The 21,305-nt window shown below is 35.2% G+C and overlaps 4 protein-coding genes and 1 long non-coding RNA gene across 8 annotated transcripts; 1 reads left to right on the forward strand and 4 right to left on the reverse strand.

Annotated features, from left to right (window-relative positions):
- Positions 1–347: 347 nt before the first annotated feature.
- On the reverse strand, positions 348–4,391 carry LOC105667499 (zinc finger protein 436-like). Of its 3 annotated transcripts, none has more exons than XM_067347466.1 (3): positions 3,950–4,391; positions 3,047–3,357; positions 348–2,821 (listed from the first exon to the last, which is right to left on the reverse strand). In XM_067347466.1, exons 1-3 carry the CDS (start codon positions 4,072–4,074, stop codon positions 2,355–2,357), a joined length of 903 nt encoding a protein of 300 aa, XP_067203567.1. In that variant the 5' UTR covers positions 4,075–4,391; the 3' UTR covers positions 348–2,354. The 3 variants fall into 3 exon arrangements, with proteins under 3 accessions (XP_067203567.1, XP_067203572.1, XP_012214747.1); XM_067347471.1 differs by having other exon boundaries at positions 3,047–3,505; XM_012359324.2 differs by lacking the exon at positions 3,950–4,391 and adding an exon at positions 3,796–3,943 and having other exon boundaries at positions 3,047–3,505.
- Positions 4,232–21,301, forward strand: LOC105667502 (uncharacterized). Of its 2 annotated transcripts, XR_010887965.1 has the most exons (4): positions 4,232–4,373; positions 4,468–4,671; positions 4,761–12,907; positions 21,213–21,301. It is a non-coding gene; the product is annotated as an uncharacterized lncRNA (long non-coding RNA). The 2 variants fall into 2 exon arrangements; XR_001099935.2 differs by lacking the exons at positions 4,761–12,907; positions 21,213–21,301 and having other exon boundaries at positions 4,468–4,755.
- Positions 6,538–9,754, reverse strand: LOC105667494 (muscle M-line assembly protein unc-89). Its single transcript, XM_012359315.2, has 4 exons — positions 9,615–9,754; positions 7,869–9,193; positions 7,376–7,753; positions 6,538–7,299 (listed from the first exon to the last, which is right to left on the reverse strand). Exons 1-4 carry the CDS (start codon positions 9,649–9,651, stop codon positions 6,781–6,783), a joined length of 2,259 nt encoding a protein of 752 aa, XP_012214738.1. The 5' UTR covers positions 9,652–9,754; the 3' UTR covers positions 6,538–6,780.
- LOC105667497 (pyruvate dehydrogenase E1 component subunit alpha, mitochondrial-like) lies at positions 11,474–14,238 on the reverse strand. The gene is made up of 6 exons (XM_012359321.2): positions 13,872–14,238; positions 13,622–13,795; positions 13,161–13,379; positions 12,624–12,872; positions 12,239–12,484; positions 11,474–11,623 (listed from the first exon to the last, which is right to left on the reverse strand). The coding sequence occupies exons 1-6, from the start codon at positions 13,983–13,985 to the stop codon at positions 11,474–11,476; spliced, it is 1,152 nt and encodes a 383-aa protein (XP_012214744.1). The 5' UTR covers positions 13,986–14,238.
- On the reverse strand, positions 14,311–20,007 carry LOC105667500 (putative methyltransferase NSUN7). Its single transcript, XM_012359325.2, has 10 exons — positions 19,204–20,007; positions 18,608–18,909; positions 18,108–18,277; positions 17,722–17,824; positions 17,325–17,614; positions 16,880–17,127; positions 16,187–16,538; positions 15,926–16,105; positions 15,408–15,677; positions 14,311–15,236 (listed from the first exon to the last, which is right to left on the reverse strand). Exons 1-10 carry the CDS (start codon positions 19,494–19,496, stop codon positions 14,901–14,903), a joined length of 2,544 nt encoding a protein of 847 aa, XP_012214748.1. The 5' UTR covers positions 19,497–20,007; the 3' UTR covers positions 14,311–14,900.
- Positions 21,302–21,305: the final 4 nt, after the last annotated feature.

Genomic DNA, 21,305 nt, shown 5'->3' on the forward strand with positions numbered 1-21,305 from the left:
TGGTAAAATTTCTATAGATAAATATTTTATGCATTTTAATACATTATGCAAAAGCGAAAAAACTTCGAGGACTTCCGGTAAATTGCTGAATGGCAGTGGCGATCTCGCTAAATTTTCTTACCTAAATCAGTCGGTTCTTTCATTGAAATTATTCAACTTACGTTTTCTAAGATTAATTTCACGTTGCCAGATTCTTAGCTGATTTGTACCACAGTCTTTCAGGGTACAAAAATACTGATTGTTCGTCGTGCGTGAATTAAAAACTAATGCAAGATGAATGGACACAAAAAAGAAGAAAATAGAAAGGCTGAAATAAATATGTCAAAAGCAAGAGAAGTATGTATAACTTTCCTCTGACAATGTTAATGTTTTATTTTTATATAAAATATTTAAAAATTGTGTATCGATTTTAAGAACGCGAGAAAATTGGATAGATGGGTGAAGAAACGTGTACATAATTAAAAACAAAAGAAAAATACTTAGAAAGACGTATAATGTATTAAGTAGATGCCAATAAATTTAGACCTCGAAAATAGAAGCTTAAAATGTACGCGCATTTTTCAGACACTTCATATAACATGCTTTGTATGTAATATGTTCTATAAGTTATATTATTATATTATGTATATATACACGCACTCACGCATGTACAACGCACGCACGCACATAGTATGCATTCATAAAAAAATTGCACAGGTATAGTTCTTCTTACAATTTATTACATACATGTATATTAATTGTAAGAAAAGTTATATAGGGAGGTTTATTATTCGCCATTACCCAAGAAAAGAATCAACTCTCTCTTTCTCTCTATCTCAAGCTTACGATATTTTTATCTTTTTTATTTTTGCGCATGTGAAATTGTTGATCGATTTGAGTATTTGTTTTTGCATTGAATTGTATTATATAGACATACACATAAGGGGTAGATATTTTTATATAAGAATCATTTATTTAAATAAGATCTTATTTTTGATTTGTCAGCCCTCGTCTTATTCAGATTTGCTTAATCATTTAGCCTTTTGCAATGTTTAATCATTCATTCATTTATTTATATAATTACATTTGTGTGGATGTACAAGAGTGCAACCTAATTTATAATAAGAAAATGCCAGTAAAATATTATAAATTTTCATATAAATATAATTAAATGTATCTGGAGCTCAACTTGGAATGAATATGTCATCACATTGGAGATGGAAGAATTAACGTTTACATTTTGTGTCTTCGGGAGAGAACAGTCTCCTGAATGTTTCTACATATATTTTCTCCAGATCAATAAAACGAGAATCATCATATAGATATATTAACAAGATTTCACCACACGAAACTTTAACGATATCGTGAACTATAAACCGTCTTCTTGAATAACGATAAAATTTATCTACAGATATGCATCAGTGAATCCACGTGGACGACATGTTTCCATATTTTGTTTTGAGTGTACTAATAATTGTTAATAGTCTTGCTACAATCAAAGATATTATGCTATTAACACCTTATTAATCCTGTGCCAAAATTATTCTACAAGTTATTCTATATATTTCGATGAAAACGTTTAATGATCCGCAATGGAAAAAAATTGCGGATTTTTATTTTTACAATATTAGCATCTTACACTTTTACGCTAATTAGTCTCCAACTTGATGGGAACTATTTTGATTTCTTATTTCAAATACGAGACAAATCACGAGAAAATAAATCAGCAAAATTAAGAATTAAAAATCTTTTTTACAGTGGCATTATTGCGCTGTATTTATTGACATTATTTTTTCTTTCATTTAGGAAAACGGTTGGTGTTGCGTCAAGATTTACCATGCTTTACGATGAGATTCAATTGTATTCAGAAGATTACAGTTCGTTAGTAAAATAATCTTTGTTCTGACTGTTGATATCGTGTGATTCATCGAAAACAAAATTCATCAGATATTTTAAATTTTTTAGGTCAACATTTTTTTTTAAAGAATAAGCAAAATAATGCTGTGCGTATATCATTGATGGTGGTCGATCACATTTCGAATTTCAACGCAAACTTATTCGAGTTTCAAAGAATCCTCCGCCAGGTACATTCTTAATATACAAATAATTTCTTAGCATTACAAGGGACATTATAAAATTGCCTGCCTGTTAACAAAATACATGGCAATAAGATATACTCCCTTAGGAACATGGATTCTTTATTATTAATATTATTAACAATTATTTTCGATTACTTCGCAAAATTAAATATACTATAGACAAAGCTCATTTATATTATATTAAATCTTGAAATTATATATATTATTTATATAATAAGACTGTCTCACTTATAGACAGAGACAAGAATATATGTTACAGTCATTATAGTATAATAACTAAGTTCGTAAAATCGAAAATGGGGGAGGCCCAGTCTGTCGCATTATCATCGCGAAACTACTTAGCTCTTCGTTGCTCGGCTGCTGGTCGTTCTGATTGTTTTGCGAGATATTCAAATGTTTGCTTCGACTACTATTGTGACTCTGCAGATGTTTCTTTAAATGATCTTTTCTATAGAAGGCTTTGCCACACTCTGTACATATTTGATTTTTGCTACCTGAATGAGTGATCATGTGACGTGCTAAGTGTTCATTACGTTTAAATGCTTTACAACACATATTACATTGGTAAGGCCTGTCTTTATTGTGACCTTGCTTATGACGATCCAAGTGTTCCTTGCGTTTCAAACTCGCTCCGCAAATATCACAGATATGTGGTCTCTGTTTGTGATCTTCCAAATGTTCGTGAAGCGCTTCTCGATCTTCAAATCTATATGCACACTCTGGGCAATGATAAACCAACATACCTTATAAACAGAGAATTATGTTAAATAGAATTTTTAATGATTGGATTGTTCGGAGTTTTCTAGTTTTTTATAAAAATAAAATTTTAAAAACTAGAAAACTTTTTGAACAATCCAATAGAATATGCACGAAGTTAACAGCACATCATTTTGATAAATATTTCGCCATTTACAATTATAAATTATTGACAAGATTACCAAAGGTTATTTTAATGAGTAGCAATTTACCATTAATATGCTGTGGTTCAATCTCAAATTCAATTTTTGGTCTTATTCCTTGACAAGTTTGTGGAGAATCACTATTGTCTTCATATTTGGTAATATTAGGTAAACCCAATGTACCAGAACAACGTGCTAAGTACTCAGAAGTAAGTCTAAAATCGATTTGTAAAGGATCTGTCATAGTTGCAGCATCCACTTTCTGTACAGTCTGAGTGCTGGATGACTGTTGCGAGACCTGCAGACAGAGTTCTTTGGTACTGCACAAATTGTTCTCATTTCTGTTCTCGTCAGTTTGTTGAAAATGTTGCGGCTGATGGCTGGAATAAGCGTATCCAGTCATGTTGGACCGAGTAGGCTGATGGGTGCGAGTATTCGGCGAATATTTCACGTTAGATGAGTCGTAGGCCATTATATTATCAACAGCTATTAAAAGGGTGTTGATATCCACCACTGGAGCTTCTAACCCTAATCACAATGGTACATATAATGTCTATGATTTCTACAGTATTTACAACATTGCTGTCTTAAAAAAAAAGAGAAAAAAAATTAAGAGAAGCATTATTACTATTATGATGTGTGAAAAGGTGTTTGTACTCAACAGAGATAAATTGGCACAAATATATTGCTAAGAATTTATATTCTAAGATTTCACATTTATTTATTTTAACAAATTGTGCAACAAAGTCATTTAGCCAATTTGCGCTAACATGTTTGAATGCGTAAATGTCACTTAAAATATTGAACAAATGTCTTACACAGCTATCTACGAGTATCATTGTGGAAATAATAATCATCGGTTTCTTTTGCATTGTTTCACTACGCTCATCTCTTTTTGCTTTTGACAAAACAAACGTATCGGCATCATCGAACTGTCAACGAGTGTATGTCTGGTCAAATGATGTTTCTCACCTGCGATTGCGCTTCATGCCGAAGATAGATCTTTCAATCCATCTGGAGAGACTGTTTTGTAAGATAAAAGTACGTGACACATGCGAGTACGATTCAGACTGCAGTTTCAACACTCTCACCTTCATATTAATCGCGTGATATTAAATACTGAAATTTATCCATTTGTATCGTTTATATCGGTGCCGGCCATTTTTACGCATCAGCTGCTGCACTGTGTTGCGCGAAGCGGCCACCAGGATGCATCTTCGATTTTACCGGAAGTGGAAGTTTATTCAGATTTAGGTACAACTGCAGGGTGCAGCACTATCAACTGTCATTTTGCGATGGTTGCTTAGCTGTCACAACTGTGGACGATTTTGCTTTGTTTTTGAATTACAGTCTTTTTAAAGTTGCACATATCCCGACATCAAATATGAAATATTCGGTAAAGTATTTACTTTTTAATTCTATCTTAATATCTGCATATAAAATTAAAAAAATAATCGATTAGCATTCTTATATACAATTTGTTTGACAAGATGGCTCCAGGCGACGATTCACTTAATAAAAATCGAACGTGCCTAGTTAGTGGAACCTCAAAAGTGGTGTGGAAGACGACTATTATAAACACTTAAAATTACTAATGAACTAATAATACGCTACACATACTTTAACATGCTAACAAGAGTGCAATAAATCTTTGATCTATTTGACTGCATTTGTAAGATGTATTTGACTGCATTGTATGTTACCGTTTCTCCACTAATCTCCACAGTACAGTAACTCTTGCTAATATGCAGTAATTAAAAATAAATAGTTAAAAATTTTCCAGGTGTGTAATCTTTTGATAGAGATAAATGTTAAGAAGCGTGGCTAATCGATTAAGGCGAGTGGCAGGAATATTGAAAATCTTGTGTTTGAAAACTGCTTTTGTAACATTTTTTTTCTTTTTTGATATTTGTTTTTAGCACTGTACCATCAAGTGAATCATTAGATAATGCTTTTGGTTAAAAAATATTATTTTATATTTATTAACAATAATTGCACATGTTAAATTGCACTTTGTTGCAATATGTATGTTGTAAAATGACTTCATTTTTCTATTTATAATAGCAAATCAGTATTCTTTTTAAAATAATTAGTTATTAATTTAACATATGCAAATATATTATTAATATACAAAATAATATTTTTTAGCCAAAAAAACATTATTAACTAACTTACATTGTTAGAAACAAATGTGGAAAAAAGAAAAAAAAAAGTTGCAAAAATCAAGTCTCGAATACGGGATTTCGAATTTGCTAGGCCTTACTCGCCTTACTCGATTAAAAGCGCTTGTTTCTGAGCATTTGCCGTCCGCAATGTGTTTACGTCGGCTCGATGGTAGCAAGACAGAGACGTCCGCTCTCTCTCTATAGCCGAACGGCCGAGCGCACACAGACGCGTGACGTAAGCGCTTCTTACTTGTGTTGGGGCTCGAGAGCCGCGAGCCCGGTAGTAGATATCGCATCACGCTGCGTGACTCTTCTCGCAAAATGCTTTGTATAGGAAGCCTCAGTTGTCGTTCGACCTTAGTCATAAAAGGACATATTTCACCATGAGTGCCGCGTACGTATCACGTTACGAAGCCGTGTTTCTGTGTTTACATCCGAAAGGACCGAAAATGTCATACGGAGCGGCTGCTAAGTATATGAAAAGGTCGAAGACATTTGTAAGTAAGTGGGTGAAACGCTATTCTGACGTAAAACACGTTGATGACCTGCCGGATCGTGGCTCTGTGCAAAAAACGACGGAAAAATGATGACAGGATGATTTTACGGGTGTTTGAGAAAAATCCTCGTTTATCATTGCGTGGCGGGCAAACGGTTTTGTGTAAAAAGGGTCTAAATGTGTCATATGACACTATAAGAAGACGTTTACTAGCTCATGAAGTAAAATTTCGAAGCACAATAAAGAAACCGCTACTATCTGAAAAATACGTCGAAAAAAGAGTCGCTTGGGCGAAAGAAAATTTAGACCGCGATTGGGACAACGTAATTTTTTCGAACGAAGCTTCTTTTTGGGCAAATTGTTCTATCAGTCATGCCTGGTCTACCCACGCCAATATACTCATCCAGCGGACCGTTAAACATTCGGTAAAAGTGCACGTCTGGGGCTGTTTCTCAAAGCAGGGATTTGGCACTTTGCACATCTTCACAGACAATTTGAACGCTGCCAAAATGGTCAAAATATATCAAAGAGCTTTATTACCATCTGTCCAAAAGTGGTTTACAAAGGAAAACTGGCTACTGCAAGAGGGCAATAATCCAAAACATCGGAATAGTCTTTGTACTGCATGGAAACAAGAAAATGACGTTGACGTACTAGATTGGCCGTTACATTCACCAGATGTAAATCCCATAGAAAATGTTTGGGCGCTCATGAAGTTTAAGCTTCGAGGAAAAAAGATCTGGACCGTCAAGCAGTTAGTTCGACAGATTCAATTTATATGGAGGTTTTTGCCTCAAGATTATGCTATAAAATTAGTAGAAAATATGTCTCGGAGATGCCAGACAATTATTGATAACGGAGGTGACTGGACAACTTACTAATAATAAAGCATCACAATCTATATTATGCATAATGTGTGGATTTTCTTTCAATTTATTATCCCAAATCGTTTTCGAGTTCCACCGTACACGCTCTTGTTAAACAGACTTGCCGGTATAAGTAGAAATTTTTAACAATGCGGTTTCTAAGAATAAAGGCGTAAATAATACTTTTATTGTATAGAATTGATAGCAAAATTATATTTCGATATTCTTTTTGCTTTAGATATGTAGAGGCTGCATTTTACGTTAATATACAATAGTTCAAGAATTGTTATTCGTTGTGCTCGACTGACTGGGCGGGAGCGAAGGTGAGTTTCTCGCGGAAACTTTAGCGAGAGAATTTTCCATTCTGTTAATCAACTTCTGAAAGGTATTTCTCTTGATCACACTATTATTCTCGGACGAATCCTCGGACTCCTCACACTCGCTATTTGGTCTATTTATCTCAGAACAATTGGAATCGCTTGCTCGTAATTTTTTATTAACAAACCGATTCCACGACTTCTTATCGGGAGCGATTATCGATTTAGCATCTTCACCGTCTTTCTTTCTAATATTGTCTCTTTGTCGTGCGGTAAAATCAGCCAACAGCGCTATGTCATCGTACAATTCTTCATTCGGTTGAACTTCTGCAGCGTCGGGAATGCGCAAGTCACTCCTTGGTGACTGATAATGCAGAATCTCTTCTTGAGAAGATTCATCTTTTGACTCCGCGTTACACGTTGTATTGTTTACAATTTTTTTCGCTTCTCCTTCCAGCATTGATTCTGGAATTGTTGGCTAAAAAAGAGAATTTTCATTAAATTTTGATCAATTAAAATATTAAACGAAATTTAAGTTTGTGAAAGGACGTTACCCGACTTTTGTTGTACTGCTCTCGGCAGGCGCTGACATCGTCGTAAAATTCTTCGACTCGATTGGGATTATTTAACGATTTTGTGTAAATTGGTCTGGGTGGCGGAGGACAATTGTATTCTGGTAATTCCTCTCTCTCCTCCGCTAACGATTCCTGATTCGGCGTCAAATTGGACGCGTCGATGCAGGTTGGCGTTTTCTCCGTAGTTGAGGGCGACGGTAGACTCGAAACTTTGCTTTTGTATTTCTTATCCAATTTGCCAGACGATTCCTTTCTGCTCAGGACTCTATCCAGGAAGGATTTCTTTTGGAGAAACTTACTCGCTTCAGTTTGATTCTTTGCGCGATCTTTGATGAATCTTTCGTTTGGAATCAGGTTCTGTGTTGAGACATTTTCGAAATGAGTTTTGATTTACAAATTGAGAGAAAAGTCTGTTACATTACTTTAAAGAAATTTGCGTTATTTGATAATTGAGAAATAAAGAGCGACTTACGTCCACATCGTCGTAAAATTCTTCTCGTTTCTTTTCACCATCGGCGACTGGTCGATCGCTATTCCGGATTTGTTGTACAGGAAGAGCGCCCGTGATAACATTTCCCGTTCGCGAAATTGTACCAATATCGTCGTACAACTCCTCCTCAGGCGGTGTCGTGTCGTGGGTGGTTTCTTCCAGGAAAACTTGCTCCTGATTTTTCTCTTTGGACGAACGAATGTCATCATACGTCGTTTCGTGTTTCTTGTCGTTAGCGTCGGATTGTGTTTTCGGCAGTGCTACATTTTGATAGCACGTCCCATTTTTCAAGTCTTCGATTTTGTGATAAATGTCATCTTCGTCATCGTCATCCTTGGCGGCTGGTTTGTAGGAAGCTATTGCGTCATCGGAAGGCAAGGAAGGAAGTCTTCGTGGTATTCGGGCAGGTAGCGGCGGCGGATTTTCGTTTATATCTTTTCGCTCAACTTCCTTCTTATCACTCGTCGTATCTATTTTGGTTGGCTTATCAGTTGACTTTTTCGCGTCTCTCACCGTCTCGTCTGGATTTGTCTGGGATTCAACGGCAGCGTGTTTCTTCTTGCAGACTTCTGCCACACCTTTCTCGTTTTCGTTGTCGTGTCCCACTTCGCAGATTTTCGCTATCCATTGATCCATGTCCTTTGGCGTTCTCGCGATAAACTGTAACGTCTCACTCCCGGGACTGTATATCTCGAAAGCCGATTCACTTTTCTGTCGATCGCGAGGAATCAAGTTGGGCGCCGGTCGAGCCATGTAACAGCGTACGGGATAAATTGCGTGAGGCCGGCTCGTCTTCTCGTTTCGGTAGATCAGCAAATGCGATCCGACTAATGCGATCCAGCAGGCGCGACTTTCCGATAAGAACAGCTTTTTCCCCTCCTTTCGGTGCAGCGGACCGCATTTGTGGCATTTGCCTTTAGCCTGTGTCGCTGATAAGTTTTTGTAGATTTCGATCAATCTTCGATTTTCGTCCTGATCGTCACTTCGCTCGGAGGACTCGCTTGCAACCGTTGCGACGATTTGGCTGTTAGCTCCAACACGCTCATAATAATTCTGATCTGCCCCGATCGGAATTTTGATCTGCTTTTGAGATGGTTCTACGTAATCTTCCGAATCGGTTTCGCTTTTCGGCAGTGTGTGTTGTAATAGGCTTTTGGGGCCGGGAACCATATTCAAGTAAGGTTCCGGTGACACTCGTGTCATCGTTGTGAGTTTATTCTTCAAAATCATTACCAGTTTTTGCCGCAGGCTCTCCTGCGCGAGGGGAAGTTTCACATCGTGGAGGCATTCCAAAAATTTTATCACTTCTATCAACAGAATTTAATTAAAAAAAAAAAAAAATAAAATAAAACAGCCGAGTTAGGGCAAGTAAGTTTTAAACTAGTCAATAAGTTTCCAAAGAAAATATTGTATGAATGTTTCTTAGAAATTTGTCAGTATATGAAAATTCTGACTTGATTGGCAATTTCTTTTCTTTTCAAATTCGTCGACAAATGCAACACATAACTATTTTTTTTATAAGAACCAATGCAAACATGAAATAATAACTTTTAAATCAATCGGAGAATTATGTTCAGGTAAAGATACTTGGAGAAAATAAACATTATATTATAAAATTCTTACGATTTTGTAATATAAGATACATATATCCTTAAAACGAACAAAGAAGCACGGAGACTTTTTATAAAATCATTGTTTTATTAAAATTTCATAGCAAAAAATACGTACCACGCAATATGTCGCTGATGCTTGTTTCGATATCCATAATGCTGTTGTTCAGAGAACTATTTAGGTAACTATTTAGGATAAAACTATTTTTAGATAAAAAATAATTATTTCCAACTTAGATAAGTTAGAAATTTTCCACCAAAAGATTCTAGCACAGACGATGATGATAACATGATTTCGTGCATTATTTCCGTCCCAGCACGCATCTCCTCGTCTCTAAAATATTATAATTATATGTTATATACATTATATAAATCAAATATTGCTTGTATTCTGAAAGAGTGGATTTTTCTATGTATGTTTATTCACAATCAGTGTAGCGATACTCTCTATTTTGTAAATCCTGGATTTTTTATTTTCTATATATATAATTTGATACTTGATGCTTGATGCTATAGTTCTTACAGGATGTGCCACCGCTGTAGATAACGCTTTATCAATCATTCAAATGTTTACTCATACAAACTGGCGATACGTCTCACATTTTCTCGTTTTGAAAAATACAATGTATCTATTAATCCACGCGTATTTTAATAAAAATAATTTGTCATGGATTTTTTCTTGATAAAATTTCAAATGTTAATTCGTTTTTCATATAGAAATTTTAATACATATTTAATTATAAAACTGTAAAAATGGAAACCAAAAGGAAGAAACCTCTAAGAATTATAGAAATCAAGTAAAATGAAAAAAGAGCCAAACCCTTGAATTCTATTTAGTGATTACAATCGAATTTTTTTTAGTGATTACAATCAGAGTGTAAAGAGTGCAAAGTAAAATTCAAAAATTTAGAAATAAAGCTATTTTCAACAGAAAATGGAAGAGATTATCATCGGTCGATTTTTTATCGCGCGCTAAATGCGTTAAATGTAATTAAGACGGTATCATTAAAGTTATTTTTTGATTGTGTTATTGTCATCAGCGAGCGAGAAATTCCTCGAGCGCTTTAGGCGATGACGCAGCCGAGGTTTGTCGTCGCCTGTTCAATTTTATTACGTTAGAATAATTGATCGCCTTATATTACTTGTCTTTCCTGTTCGCAAACTTTCAGGCACCGCCCCTTCTGTCTAACTGTCGTCCGTAACTTTCAAGAAAGACGTCGCATTTAATCATTAAATGTCAAACTTTTAATTACATTGAAGTAAAATTAAACTTTTCCGCAAATTGCAAGATAGAATTACAATGGTGTGTCCTAAAGAAATCTACGAAAAAAAAAGAGTACAGTACCTGTCAGTTTCGCTGGTTCCTCAACACAGTATTATCGATGATCGCACGTTGAAGATACACGTAATCGCGGCTGCATGGTTGAAACGAAAGGAACGTAGTGAGTAAATATGTTGGAATACGGCCGACTGACTGTACTGTCTTGTTAGAATTCAATTAGCGCGATGCAACACGTGCGAGAGATGTAAGGCGACTCCCGCAGAGACGTCCGTGCAGCTTCGTCTCGCCCTCCGCGTTGCCTCCATCGCTTCTCCTACGTCTCGTTCACGATCTGACTCATTCTCGGTGCTTACGTCCGTTTCTCTTGACCATTTCACTGGCCGTTCGTGCCACTCGTTATTCAGAACAATCAGTTTTAAGGATGCAAGGGTCATATGTCAAAACATTAATAAAACTATTAAAAATTTTATAGACTATTTAATTATTTGTTCTAAGTATCCGCGCACACAAAATCTAGGCACAATTTTGTAATTAGTTTGTGTTATATAATTCTTATGTTTACATTGATTTCTGTAGAAAAAAAATTGTATACTGCAGCACTTATTGACAAATTTTATAAAAAAGAACACATTAATCGTAATTAAAAAATATTTAATTACAAGAGAATTATGGAAAATTATACGATATTGTTTTTATTAGTATAATTCCCAAGGAATTTTGCCGCGAATCTTCTCCAGTGGTTTGACATATACATTGCTTGAGATTTCTGATATTTCTGGCCACGGATCGGACTTGGCTTGCTCCATTTCTTGATCAACTTGCTTGTATGCTGTATCTCGTATGCTCTGGCCATGCAATAGGTGGTTAAAACACAGTCATTATTTTACGTCATAATTGCACATTAAGATTCTTGGACATAATTTTTACTTTGCCAGTAATAATACAGTAATTCTCGTGTTGCGCGCGTGTTCGAATATTCTTTTTGTTGTGCTTTGGTCCAATTCTTAATTATTTTATCAAACAAATAAAGAATTTAACTTAATACATGAAGTATGTATTAAACACTTAACATTATTAATTAAACACTTAAAAGTAAAATAGGATAAATAAATTATTTTATATAATTTAATAAAAGTAATATAACTTCATACGGACACATGTTCAATTTCGCCTTATTTCCGAGTTACAGTTTAAAGTTTCACATATTCTGACATACTGAAATACACGAAATATTTCGTAGTCTTTCTAGCGATCTTACTTTAATATTTTGATACATAGAATTAATAGAACAATCAATTAATACTTTTACTTTGGATCTTATTGAGAAAACTCGCAAATAAGATGAGATCGCTATGTTTATATTAACTTGTTTTATTGTCCTTGAATACTGCAATTCTGAAGAGTTTCTTACATATTAAATTATGTTTTATATATAATTTTCAAGATTATTCATAAGTTACCTGGACCTTTTTCTCGGTCATAAGTCCCTTTTCTATGACGAGCTTCGTGAACAACATTATCGGATCTTGCTCGGTTTGGATAGCTTTAATCTCTTCTCGGGTACGATAACTGTAACCAGGATCGCTCATACTGTGTCCAAAATAGCGATAAGTTACAACTTCTATTACAATCGGTCCATTCCTGAGCGCATAGTTTCTACTAAAGCGTGCGGCTTCTCGCACGTCCATGATTTTCATTCCATCGACCTGTACACGAGGTACAATCAGTCGCAATGTAATTAATATAAAATCTATATGTAAAATATACAAAATGACATCTGTGCCGAATATCTCAAACTTTTGAGAAGAAATCTTTCAGATTTTTCTCATGTGTATTGTATTTTACTTTTATTCCTGGTATGAGATCTCCGCGTGTGTAAAGCTCCGTATTGGCGGAGTGTCGATGCACGGCTGTGCCCATACCGTATTTATTATTTTCACAGATGTAGATCGCCGGCAGATTCCAAAGCTTCGCCATATTCCAGGCTTCGTAGATCTGACCCTGCGACGCTGCACCGTCACCGTACAACGTGAAGGACACACCGCCTGTGCCGTTATACTTGTGAGCCAAGGCGATACCAGTACCGATAGGAACCTAATTATGGAATAAGATACACATTAATCGATCAGGTAAGAATAAATTTATCTGTTAAAAAAATTTTCTTTACATTTAATTGAACCATTATGAGTTCCATTGAAATCGGAAATTATAATCTGAGATGGAGTTTACTTTCAATAAATGTAAATACAATGAAAATTTATGTCGAAATGTCCAAATAATAGAACGATCGATGTGAAATGGAATTATTTCGATAACGTTTTCGAATAGATACGATAGCTGTCTAACAGCTGTCGGGATTGATCGCAAAGAACATGCATTTACCTGCCCGCCAACGATACCGTCACCACCGTAAAATTGCGGCGCATACATGTGCATGGAACCGCCCTTGCCTTTCGCCGTGCCCGTTTTGCGGCCCATAAGTTCTGCGAGAATTGTGCGAGCCGAGATGTCGAATGCAACGGCAAAACCGTGACATCTGTATGCCGTGATAACGGTGTCCGGTTTTGTTAAGGCCATTTTGAGACCTATGGCTATAGCTTCCTACACGACGCAAACATCGTTTATTTTCCATTCCGCACATATATTGCATATAGAAAGATTGCAGCGACATTGCAAAAATTGATATTTTTTTCAACAATTTAATTCAATTCTATTTGCTGAAACATGGATAGCTAGATTAAAAAGTATTTTTTTAAACCTACACTCCTTCTTCTCTCAACGCAGTAATGTTACATTACGGTTATGCGTATTGTTTCAACTCAGAATTTTAGTTACTTGTCTACCTGACCAACGTATAAGTGCAGAAAACCATTGATAAGCCGTTGTCTGTATAATTCCGCGGCTTTGTTCTCCATCCGGCGTATGTAGTTCATTTTCTTCAAAGCGTACGTAGCGTCTTCCACATTTAAGGTCGATTTTTCAGACGGTCCTTTATCGAGCCGATAAAGATCGTATTTCTGAGATAGAGCTCAAGTTAAAATGACAACGAGAAGTGAATGGGAAACTATGTAAGTCCCGTTTGGCAAATCATACCGATTCTACAACAGCTTCTTTGCTAACATTGCGAAGATGTGCGAGCAGACTGCATCGTATTTTAGCGCCGTTTCGGTAAGCCGATAATCCTGACTTTGTCAATATTGAATGCATACTTGAGATATTTTTCACACGATGCTGTTAAAATGACAACTTTATCAGCGGTTTCTTCAATTAGAGATCGTTTTAATATCGGTTTTGAATCAATTTTTATCTTCAATATATTATATCGATCAATTTAGCTAACGTATTACACATCTTTTTTTTACTTCTTAATTCTGGCGGCCAAAGGCCGCATTTATTATTTATATAATATTGGAAAGCCACGTGTATCATTTAAAATCTTTTATTCCTTGGAAATAACCAATCAAATTTCCAAAGCTATATTAATAAATTGCATTCATTGCAACTCGATTAATCGTGAAATGACAATCGAAATGAAAATTTGATATAGCCGGGAAGTTATCAGTGTAACATATCGGATTCTCAGAGGGACAGATCGAATCATGCAAAGAATCATACAGATTTTAAACAGATTATTTCTGGATATTTGCATATAATAACTATTGATAAAAAATCTAGAGCTATTCAAATGAATTATCAGTTGGTTAAAAAGTTGATTAATAAATTCAAAGTTGAATTCATCTAAAATAAAAATTTGAAATGAGAAGTATTTATTAACATTTAAAGTAATAAGAAAATTGAGTGGTAATTTATTTTCCAATCAATGCATTTATAATTCTCATGAAATTATTAAGTTACAAAAGCAATTGTGACAAGTTAAATATGAATTTTTACTGAGAAACAATTGCATAATCGTATCTTACAAACAGATTTTTAATTAATTAGTGCAACTTAAAAAATATAATTCTAAAAATAGAGTTTACGGTGATCACAAAAGTCATAGCAATCGATGAAAATTTAATTACAATAATCCATTTTATTTAATATTAATATGGCGTGCGCGAGACTACATTAATATTCTAAATCGGATAAATAAAAATAAAAATTTTAAGATTAAAATAAATTCTAAACGGAGTCGCTTGGCAAGTTATTTTCTTGATGGCGCTTCGACAATACGATTTTTTTGACATGAAAAGGATACAATGGTTTTTGCGTGAATGGATCCGAGCGCATTGCATGAAACTCGCGAGCAAAGTCGCGTTTTTTCGGATGAACGAAAACCGCAATCGCGTCTTGCCACCATCGACGCGCATCTCGCTTTCGCGTTTCACGTATCTGCATGGCCAATAACTTTTTATCTCGAACGATGTATCGACTGTGACGGGGACACGGTTGATTTTGCTTCTTCGAAGTCCGCGACATCGACGAGTGCGTAGGCGCTGCTAAGCGATCTATTTCGATCTGTAACATTTGCAGAGACAAGTTAGACTCGTAGCACTTCGACGCGATGAAACTTTACATTTTAATTAATCAATAAATTTCTCCAGACAATAGACATTCTAGATTTAAACTTTTGTGCCTGTATCATTGTGTTTCATATCGGATAAGTAAGTCTAAAATGTAATTAAGTACTTTGGCACGCTTGAAACTTCTGCGACTCATTTGCGATATTTGACACGGCGGCGGTTGTATTTCGGTTTTCTGTTTTGGACTTCGCTCCTTGTCGGGATTGCCGAACAGTCCCTTTGATTCCGCCACTTTGATCATGAAGAGCGAATCGAACTGCATCATTTCCTTCCGTTTGATTATAGCGATGAAACAGCCCGGGTCTAACATTTGGCTGTTGTCTTTGCCGTAAATCTCATCGATACTTCCCACTTCGAACAAATCACTATCGGGGATCTAATGATGATTTTATTAATATTTATTTTATTAATAACTAATATTGTTATTCAACATCAATAGACAACACTGCTCTGCATGGGTCTATTGTTTGAAAAAGAAAAGAATAGTTTTTCGTAGTTTTTTATGCGTTAAATTCGAATCCAACCTGATTTAACGCACAAAAAATTACGAAAAAGTTATTTTCCAAAAAATCCTAATTTTACAAAAGAGGATAATTCAAGATACATATTTATAAATGATCTTACGACAATATCATTTGTAATTAACGGCGTTTCATCCTTCTCATCCTGTTTACTCGGAAAAGTTTGTTCCTGTTGCATTTGCGATTGCTTCTCCAACTGTTCGCGTAATTGTTCTTGTCTATCAGTCTTTCCCGTCTTTACAATTTTTTCACCACCGTCTTTGTGTACAGTCTTACGCTTTGGCTGTGACAAAGAATTATTATACGAATTGGATTTAAACTGCACAAAATTAAAAAAAAAAAAACATTTATATAAAATGCTCACGGGATGCTCGCGAATGTACTTCTCCGTCGCAATTTGATTAGCATATTCGACTACCTGTCGAACCATCTCCGTAGTCTCGGACGGCAAAATTGTGTGCACCTCGTATATTAGAAATTGTATGTTCGGTCTAGTCAGCGCGTACTTGAGCGTGGAAAATTGTTCGGCCAAAAGAGCGCGTGGCTGTTTGATCTCACCCGCAGTATCGCTGGTTAATGATTCTAATAAACTGGTGTCACCGCCGCGGGCTACAGCAAGATCAACTATATCCCGGACGCCAGTGTAACTACACGGGGGCGTCGCTAAAACGATGGTTGCTCTTTCCAGTTCGACGGACGGCGGTGGCGATATGTATCTGGCAATGAAAAACGCAATATCGTAATATATTCGAAGTAGTGGCTATTGTCAAGTGGCGAATCCACTACGCGATATTTACTAGTACGTTAATGAAGTTTCAGAAGGTATGCAAAAAATCAGTTTTTTCTTGCATTTGTTAAATATTTAAGGTCTCAAAAATAAGAAAGTAACGAAATTACAGATATTTATTTAATTATTTTTAATATTAAAGTTTTTTCTTAACAATTAAAGGGTTGAAAAGAATTTTCCATTTTTCTAAAAAGATATAGAAAATGTAGATTTGTCACTGGCAATTATATCAATAATAGATTTACGAAAGAGATTGTTAGTCATATTTACTTTTCTGAAAAAATTCTACATTGTTGTAGAGTAAGACCTAAAGTTTCGAGGTAAGTTTTGTACTCGTAACAGCGATCTCCAACGCCAAAGACTAATAGTCTTCCGGCTTCTTCGATGTCTGCCAAAAGTCCCGCCAAGTAGCTTGTATGACGAGGAGCGACTGAATGCGTAAGAATCACGGGACCGCAAAGATGTGCGACACGTATCGCCTGCGCTAATGTAGCTGCTCCAAGACACAATGATCTTTCCTAAATTTTCCAAATTTATTTCAATTCCTTTAATTCTCTAAATTATTAAAAAAAAACCTTTGTGTTCCTTAATTTTCAATTTTCGATATCAAGTTCTATATTTTCAATTTTCAAATCGAAGACAATTTATATTGTACGCGCGTTTTTCTTACAATAATTAACAATTTAAAAGTAAAACTAGCACAAGTTATATTTACCAAAAAGAGGAATCGATGATCACGAACTAAATCGGACACGGCGAGTTTCTCTCGTGCTTTGTCATGCAAATTTATCATCTTCGGGCAAATTGGATCGAAAATATAATTGGTCTCGTTAAGTTCCGCGACTTCACTATCATTGCAAAGTTCAAATTTCAACTTTGACATGTCTTCCACAAATTGGTTTTTAGTGGGTATTTTCATGGTGTTAATCCATCCGGAAGCGATCGCGCCTTCGTTAGACCAGCTTATGCCTCCAGCGATACGCAAGTACGTTGGGAGAAGCTCGTCTGGATGGATAAAATAACGTGTCAACCATCAATTTTTTTAATAATATTGCTATTCTATTTATAAGAAGCTCTTTTCCTGCAAGTTTTAATTAGAAATTAAAAATAACCGAGATTAAGCGCCGAACCGCCGATACGAAGACGTGAAATGCTCGCCGCCAAATGCGTTTTTGCTCTTAAAAGGGCATCTTCGATGTCTTTTAATCCGACAGTCTGAAAAGAGTTATTGTTAGCATATAATATATCAGTTCTGTTATTAAAAAATGTTTGCATTATTTTGTCATTGCGTTCGAGAATTATTTTCTTACGATAATACAATTATATCATACACCATCGCTGAAAAATTTGAAGCACTTTATAATTTTATAATCAAAACGTTATTTATTTTTAAACGTAAGGTAAATGTTTGATTCATTGTTGCTAATATCAAGACGCATAAATGCAAAACATTTAACGAAAGTGGAATGAGAAACTATCGCGACTTCAATATACATACCTTAAATATCTTCTCTCGAGTTTCGAGTGCGTTTCCGTCACGCTGGCGTGCAAATTTTCTTCCCTGCATGTCGTAGAGTAACAGCCAGACCACTCTTTCGCGTGATTTGAGAATTCCGTTTTCATACCAAAATCCTCCGTCTTCCAGCGTACGATTCAAAATGTTCTTGTCTGTAAAGTTTGCAACGTGCGATCGGATACCGTGTATACGCTTATCATAATTAAGCTATTTATTTTTGTATTTGTTTTTTTATATGTGAAAGAATGCCATATGTATCATATACAGGGTGATCCATTATAATCGATAAATCGATTTATTTCTGAAAGTGGGACAAATGAAAAAGTAGCACATAAGAAGATTAAATTCATGAGGAGCATCAAATACTACTGGCGTTCGTTTGAAGAGTAGAAATATTGTCGAGATTCAACAATATTGGACAATATTAATTCTTGATTTTATACAAAGTCTTTCTGCTTATATTAAAAAAAAAAGTATCTCACATCTCAGTACGTCGTATACTAAACCAAAGACGCGTCTCATTTCGGCCTCGTTGGCATAAATTGGGGTGGGCCGCGTATTCTGGAGAACTTTGGCCGCCAAGAGGATATCATTGATACGCCAGCCTGGTTCTATGCAAGCCTCGGTCAATGAACCACCAGTTCCCGATATAGCATTTAAGGAAGCAATGATATCCTCGCTTTCGCCTCTTCTCCCTTTCGGAAGTTGCCCCTTTTCGTCGGGACACCATTCCCAATCCTGCGATTTCTTGCGACTTATGTGCCGTTTAGAATCCGTTTCCTCCCTCAAACAGAAAATCTTCCGTACAGTGCATTCTAGCATTCATTCATTCATTTTTTTCATTCTCTCTCAATCTTTCTCGTACTTTTTTATAATGTGATATTAACATCTGCGTAAAATTAGACGCAAAAACAAAAAGGTATTTCCGATGTATATATTTTTGCTCCGATTTTCTTTACCCGAACTGTTCAAATTTTTAGATAATACAGATCACTTCTTACGTTCGATTTGTTTGAGATGTCCAAATTCGCTCTTTTTTTTGCTTTAAATGTGCATATGTAGTCTTTTTTCAACTTACCTTTTATTTTCGATCTCAGCATCCTTTTCTCTTTGTAACTCAACGAGACTGTGATAAGCTCGGTGACGCCACTCTTCATTGCTTGGTAATATCAATTTTTCGAGCTCTTTATTACGTGCCTCGTTGCTGAGAAGACTAAAATTCGGTGTCTGTGTCGTAAGAAGAAGTCGAAATATTTTCGCATAAAGTGTGAATATACTAGTTTTACGAGTATCAATATCAATGTCGATTTCGGCATCATCAGAAGATTTTTCCATTTCCGATGGCTCATTCAATGGACTGCTAGTGGCCATTAGTTTTGAGAATTATTACACGATAAGGAATAGTTAAGGAATAGATAAGTTTCACCTGAATATATCGCGAGTAAAGATTTAATAGTGGAAATGCAAAAATACTTTAGAAGAAAGACATAGTTATAATATGTCAAGAGGTGATTGAAGGAGCGTTTGAAGCGCATTTAAAAACGCGACACAAGGGCGGCTTAATTACGCGGTAATAAACTCGTTCGCGACGCGTTCGCCGTGGCCACAATCGTCGGGCGGATAGTCAAGGTAAGACTGAAGACACCGTCGAAGACGTCGTGTCGCGCGACATCGCGTGCTTTGTAGACGTATCCTACAAAAATTGCATCTGGGGCTCTTATCAGGACGACAAAGCGCGGCTCGGCTATCTTTCAAGCTACTAAACAAGATATATGCTAGCACTTTCGTCTTCTGTGGTGGTTCGTCGAGTTCGGTGTTATTGAAGGCAAGAGAGCAAAATAACAGCGACATCATAAATATTTGAATGAAATAAATATTAACAAATGAGACAAATAAGATTAATTAAACATAATAAAAAATTAGGAAGATTATTAAACGCATTCAATTCTCTTTTTTTATTCTATATATTTTTCAGGAAATTTTATTTGTTAAAATATATTTTAATAATATGTGGCATAATATAATTGTACAGAGGGAGATTACAATTTTGCAAAAGATCTTTTTTTTCTAAACATCTTTTTTGTCATAGAACAGGATGCGTCTGAGAAATATGACAAAGTTAAAGGTTAAAAATTAAAAGTTTTAATTTTAATCAAAAAATTTGAACAATTATGATACTTTGGGAATATATAGAAAATCTTGTAGTAAGCGACACATGGCCACGATTTTTTTTACTGCTCAAGATTACTCTGACAATGAGAGGGTGATATCAGTCCTCGGATATCAAATTATTTTTTATTTTTATTATGTTATTCGCAAATAAAAGAAAATAAAAAAATGCTAGAAGTAAAACCCAACTTCTTTCTTTTAATAAACGTGAAATATTTTAATAAAGTTACTTAAAAAATTTTTTTACATAATTTATTTTAAAAATAATTGTTTTATTAATTTTATCTCTTGTGAGGGATTTCAAGTAGTAAAAATATTTATTCAAATATCTATGATAAAACAACTGACAAGAAATTGAATTGTTTCAATCGGAATACTATTTTGGCTAGATACATAATAGCTGCCCAATATCGAGTTGCAAGTAAAATGTGATATGAGTTATCGATTCTATCTACATAGCTGCAAAGCCAAGTTATTTTATGTTTATTATGCATGAAGCGGTGTTTGATAATTTGTATTTTGCATCGACTATCGCGTTTCATGCTCGATTGAGATTAACTTTTGTCAGACAAGAAGAAAAACAATAGATAGTTGTCACGTACGTATCCGATCGATCACTCCGGAGTGACGGCGACAGGTACGATCGTGTTGACACAATTTCGTAGGAATAAGGGCTAAACAGTCAGCACATACAGGCTTATACGCAAACACTAGTGCTTTGTTGTGTCATTTTTGTATTTCAATTACATATTATTTTATTATACTTTACTTTATATTTTGACATAGAACTATTATGACATGTGTAATTAATTGTATGCATCTGGATTTCATATAGAGAGAAATTCGAGAGTTATTTCAGATATTTTGTCAAATACTTTGAACGCAGTTCTAATTTAAATTTACTTTCATATTTTACAGATTAACTTTGCAGAACAACAAAACCAACTCCGCTGCTGCGCATCGTGTCGGTAAATAAATACAATTTGTTTTTAATGTTATTAAGATTATTGA

This window comes from Linepithema humile, chromosome 1, assembly GCF_040581485.1.
Source record: "Linepithema humile isolate Giens D197 chromosome 1, Lhum_UNIL_v1.0, whole genome shotgun sequence".
NCBI lineage: Eukaryota > Metazoa > Arthropoda > Insecta > Hymenoptera > Formicidae > Linepithema > Linepithema humile.

Coding starts and splice junctions, on each gene's coding strand:
- LOC105667494 (XM_012359315.2), bottom strand. CDS start 9,651: ATGGATATCGAAACAAGCATCAGCGACATATTGCGTG. Junction 9,194..9,614: donor CATCAGCGACATATTGCGTG/GTACGTATTTTT, acceptor TTCTGTTGATAG/AAGTGATAAAATTTTTGGAA. Junction 7,754..7,868: donor AATTTTACGACGATGTGGAC/GTAAGTCGCTCT, acceptor GTCTCAACACAG/AACCTGATTCCAAACGAAAG.
- LOC105667499 (XM_067347466.1), bottom strand. CDS start 4,074: ATGAAGGTGAGAGTGTTGAAACTGCAGTCTGAATCGTACTCGCATGTG. Junction 3,358..3,949: donor GGCATGAAGCGCAATCGCAG/GTGAGAAACATC, acceptor CGCTTATTCCAG/CCATCAGCCGCAACATTTTC. Junction 2,822..3,046: donor TGAACCACAGCATATTAATG/GTAAATTGCTAC, acceptor TCTGTTTATAAG/GTATGTTGGTTTATCATTGC.
- LOC105667497 (XM_012359321.2), bottom strand. CDS start 13,985: ATGCATTCAATATTGACAAAGTCAGGATTATCGGCTTACCGAAACGGC. Junction 13,796..13,871: donor AAGAAGCTGTTGTAGAATCG/GTATGATTTGCC, acceptor GCTCTATCTCAG/AAATACGATCTTTATCGGCT. Junction 12,485..12,623: donor ATCTCATACCAGGAATAAAA/GTAAAATACAAT, acceptor CCTCGTGTACAG/GTCGATGGAATGAAAATCAT.
- LOC105667500 (XM_012359325.2), bottom strand. CDS start 19,496: ATGGCCACTAGCAGTCCATTGAATGAGCCATCGGAAATGGAAAAATCT. Junction 17,615..17,721: donor CGGTTCGGCGCTTAATCTCG/GTTATTTTTAAT, acceptor TTATCCATCCAG/ACGAGCTTCTCCCAACGTAC. Junction 15,678..15,925: donor TAATTACAAATGATATTGTC/GTAAGATCATTT, acceptor AATCATCATTAG/ATCCCCGATAGTGATTTGTT.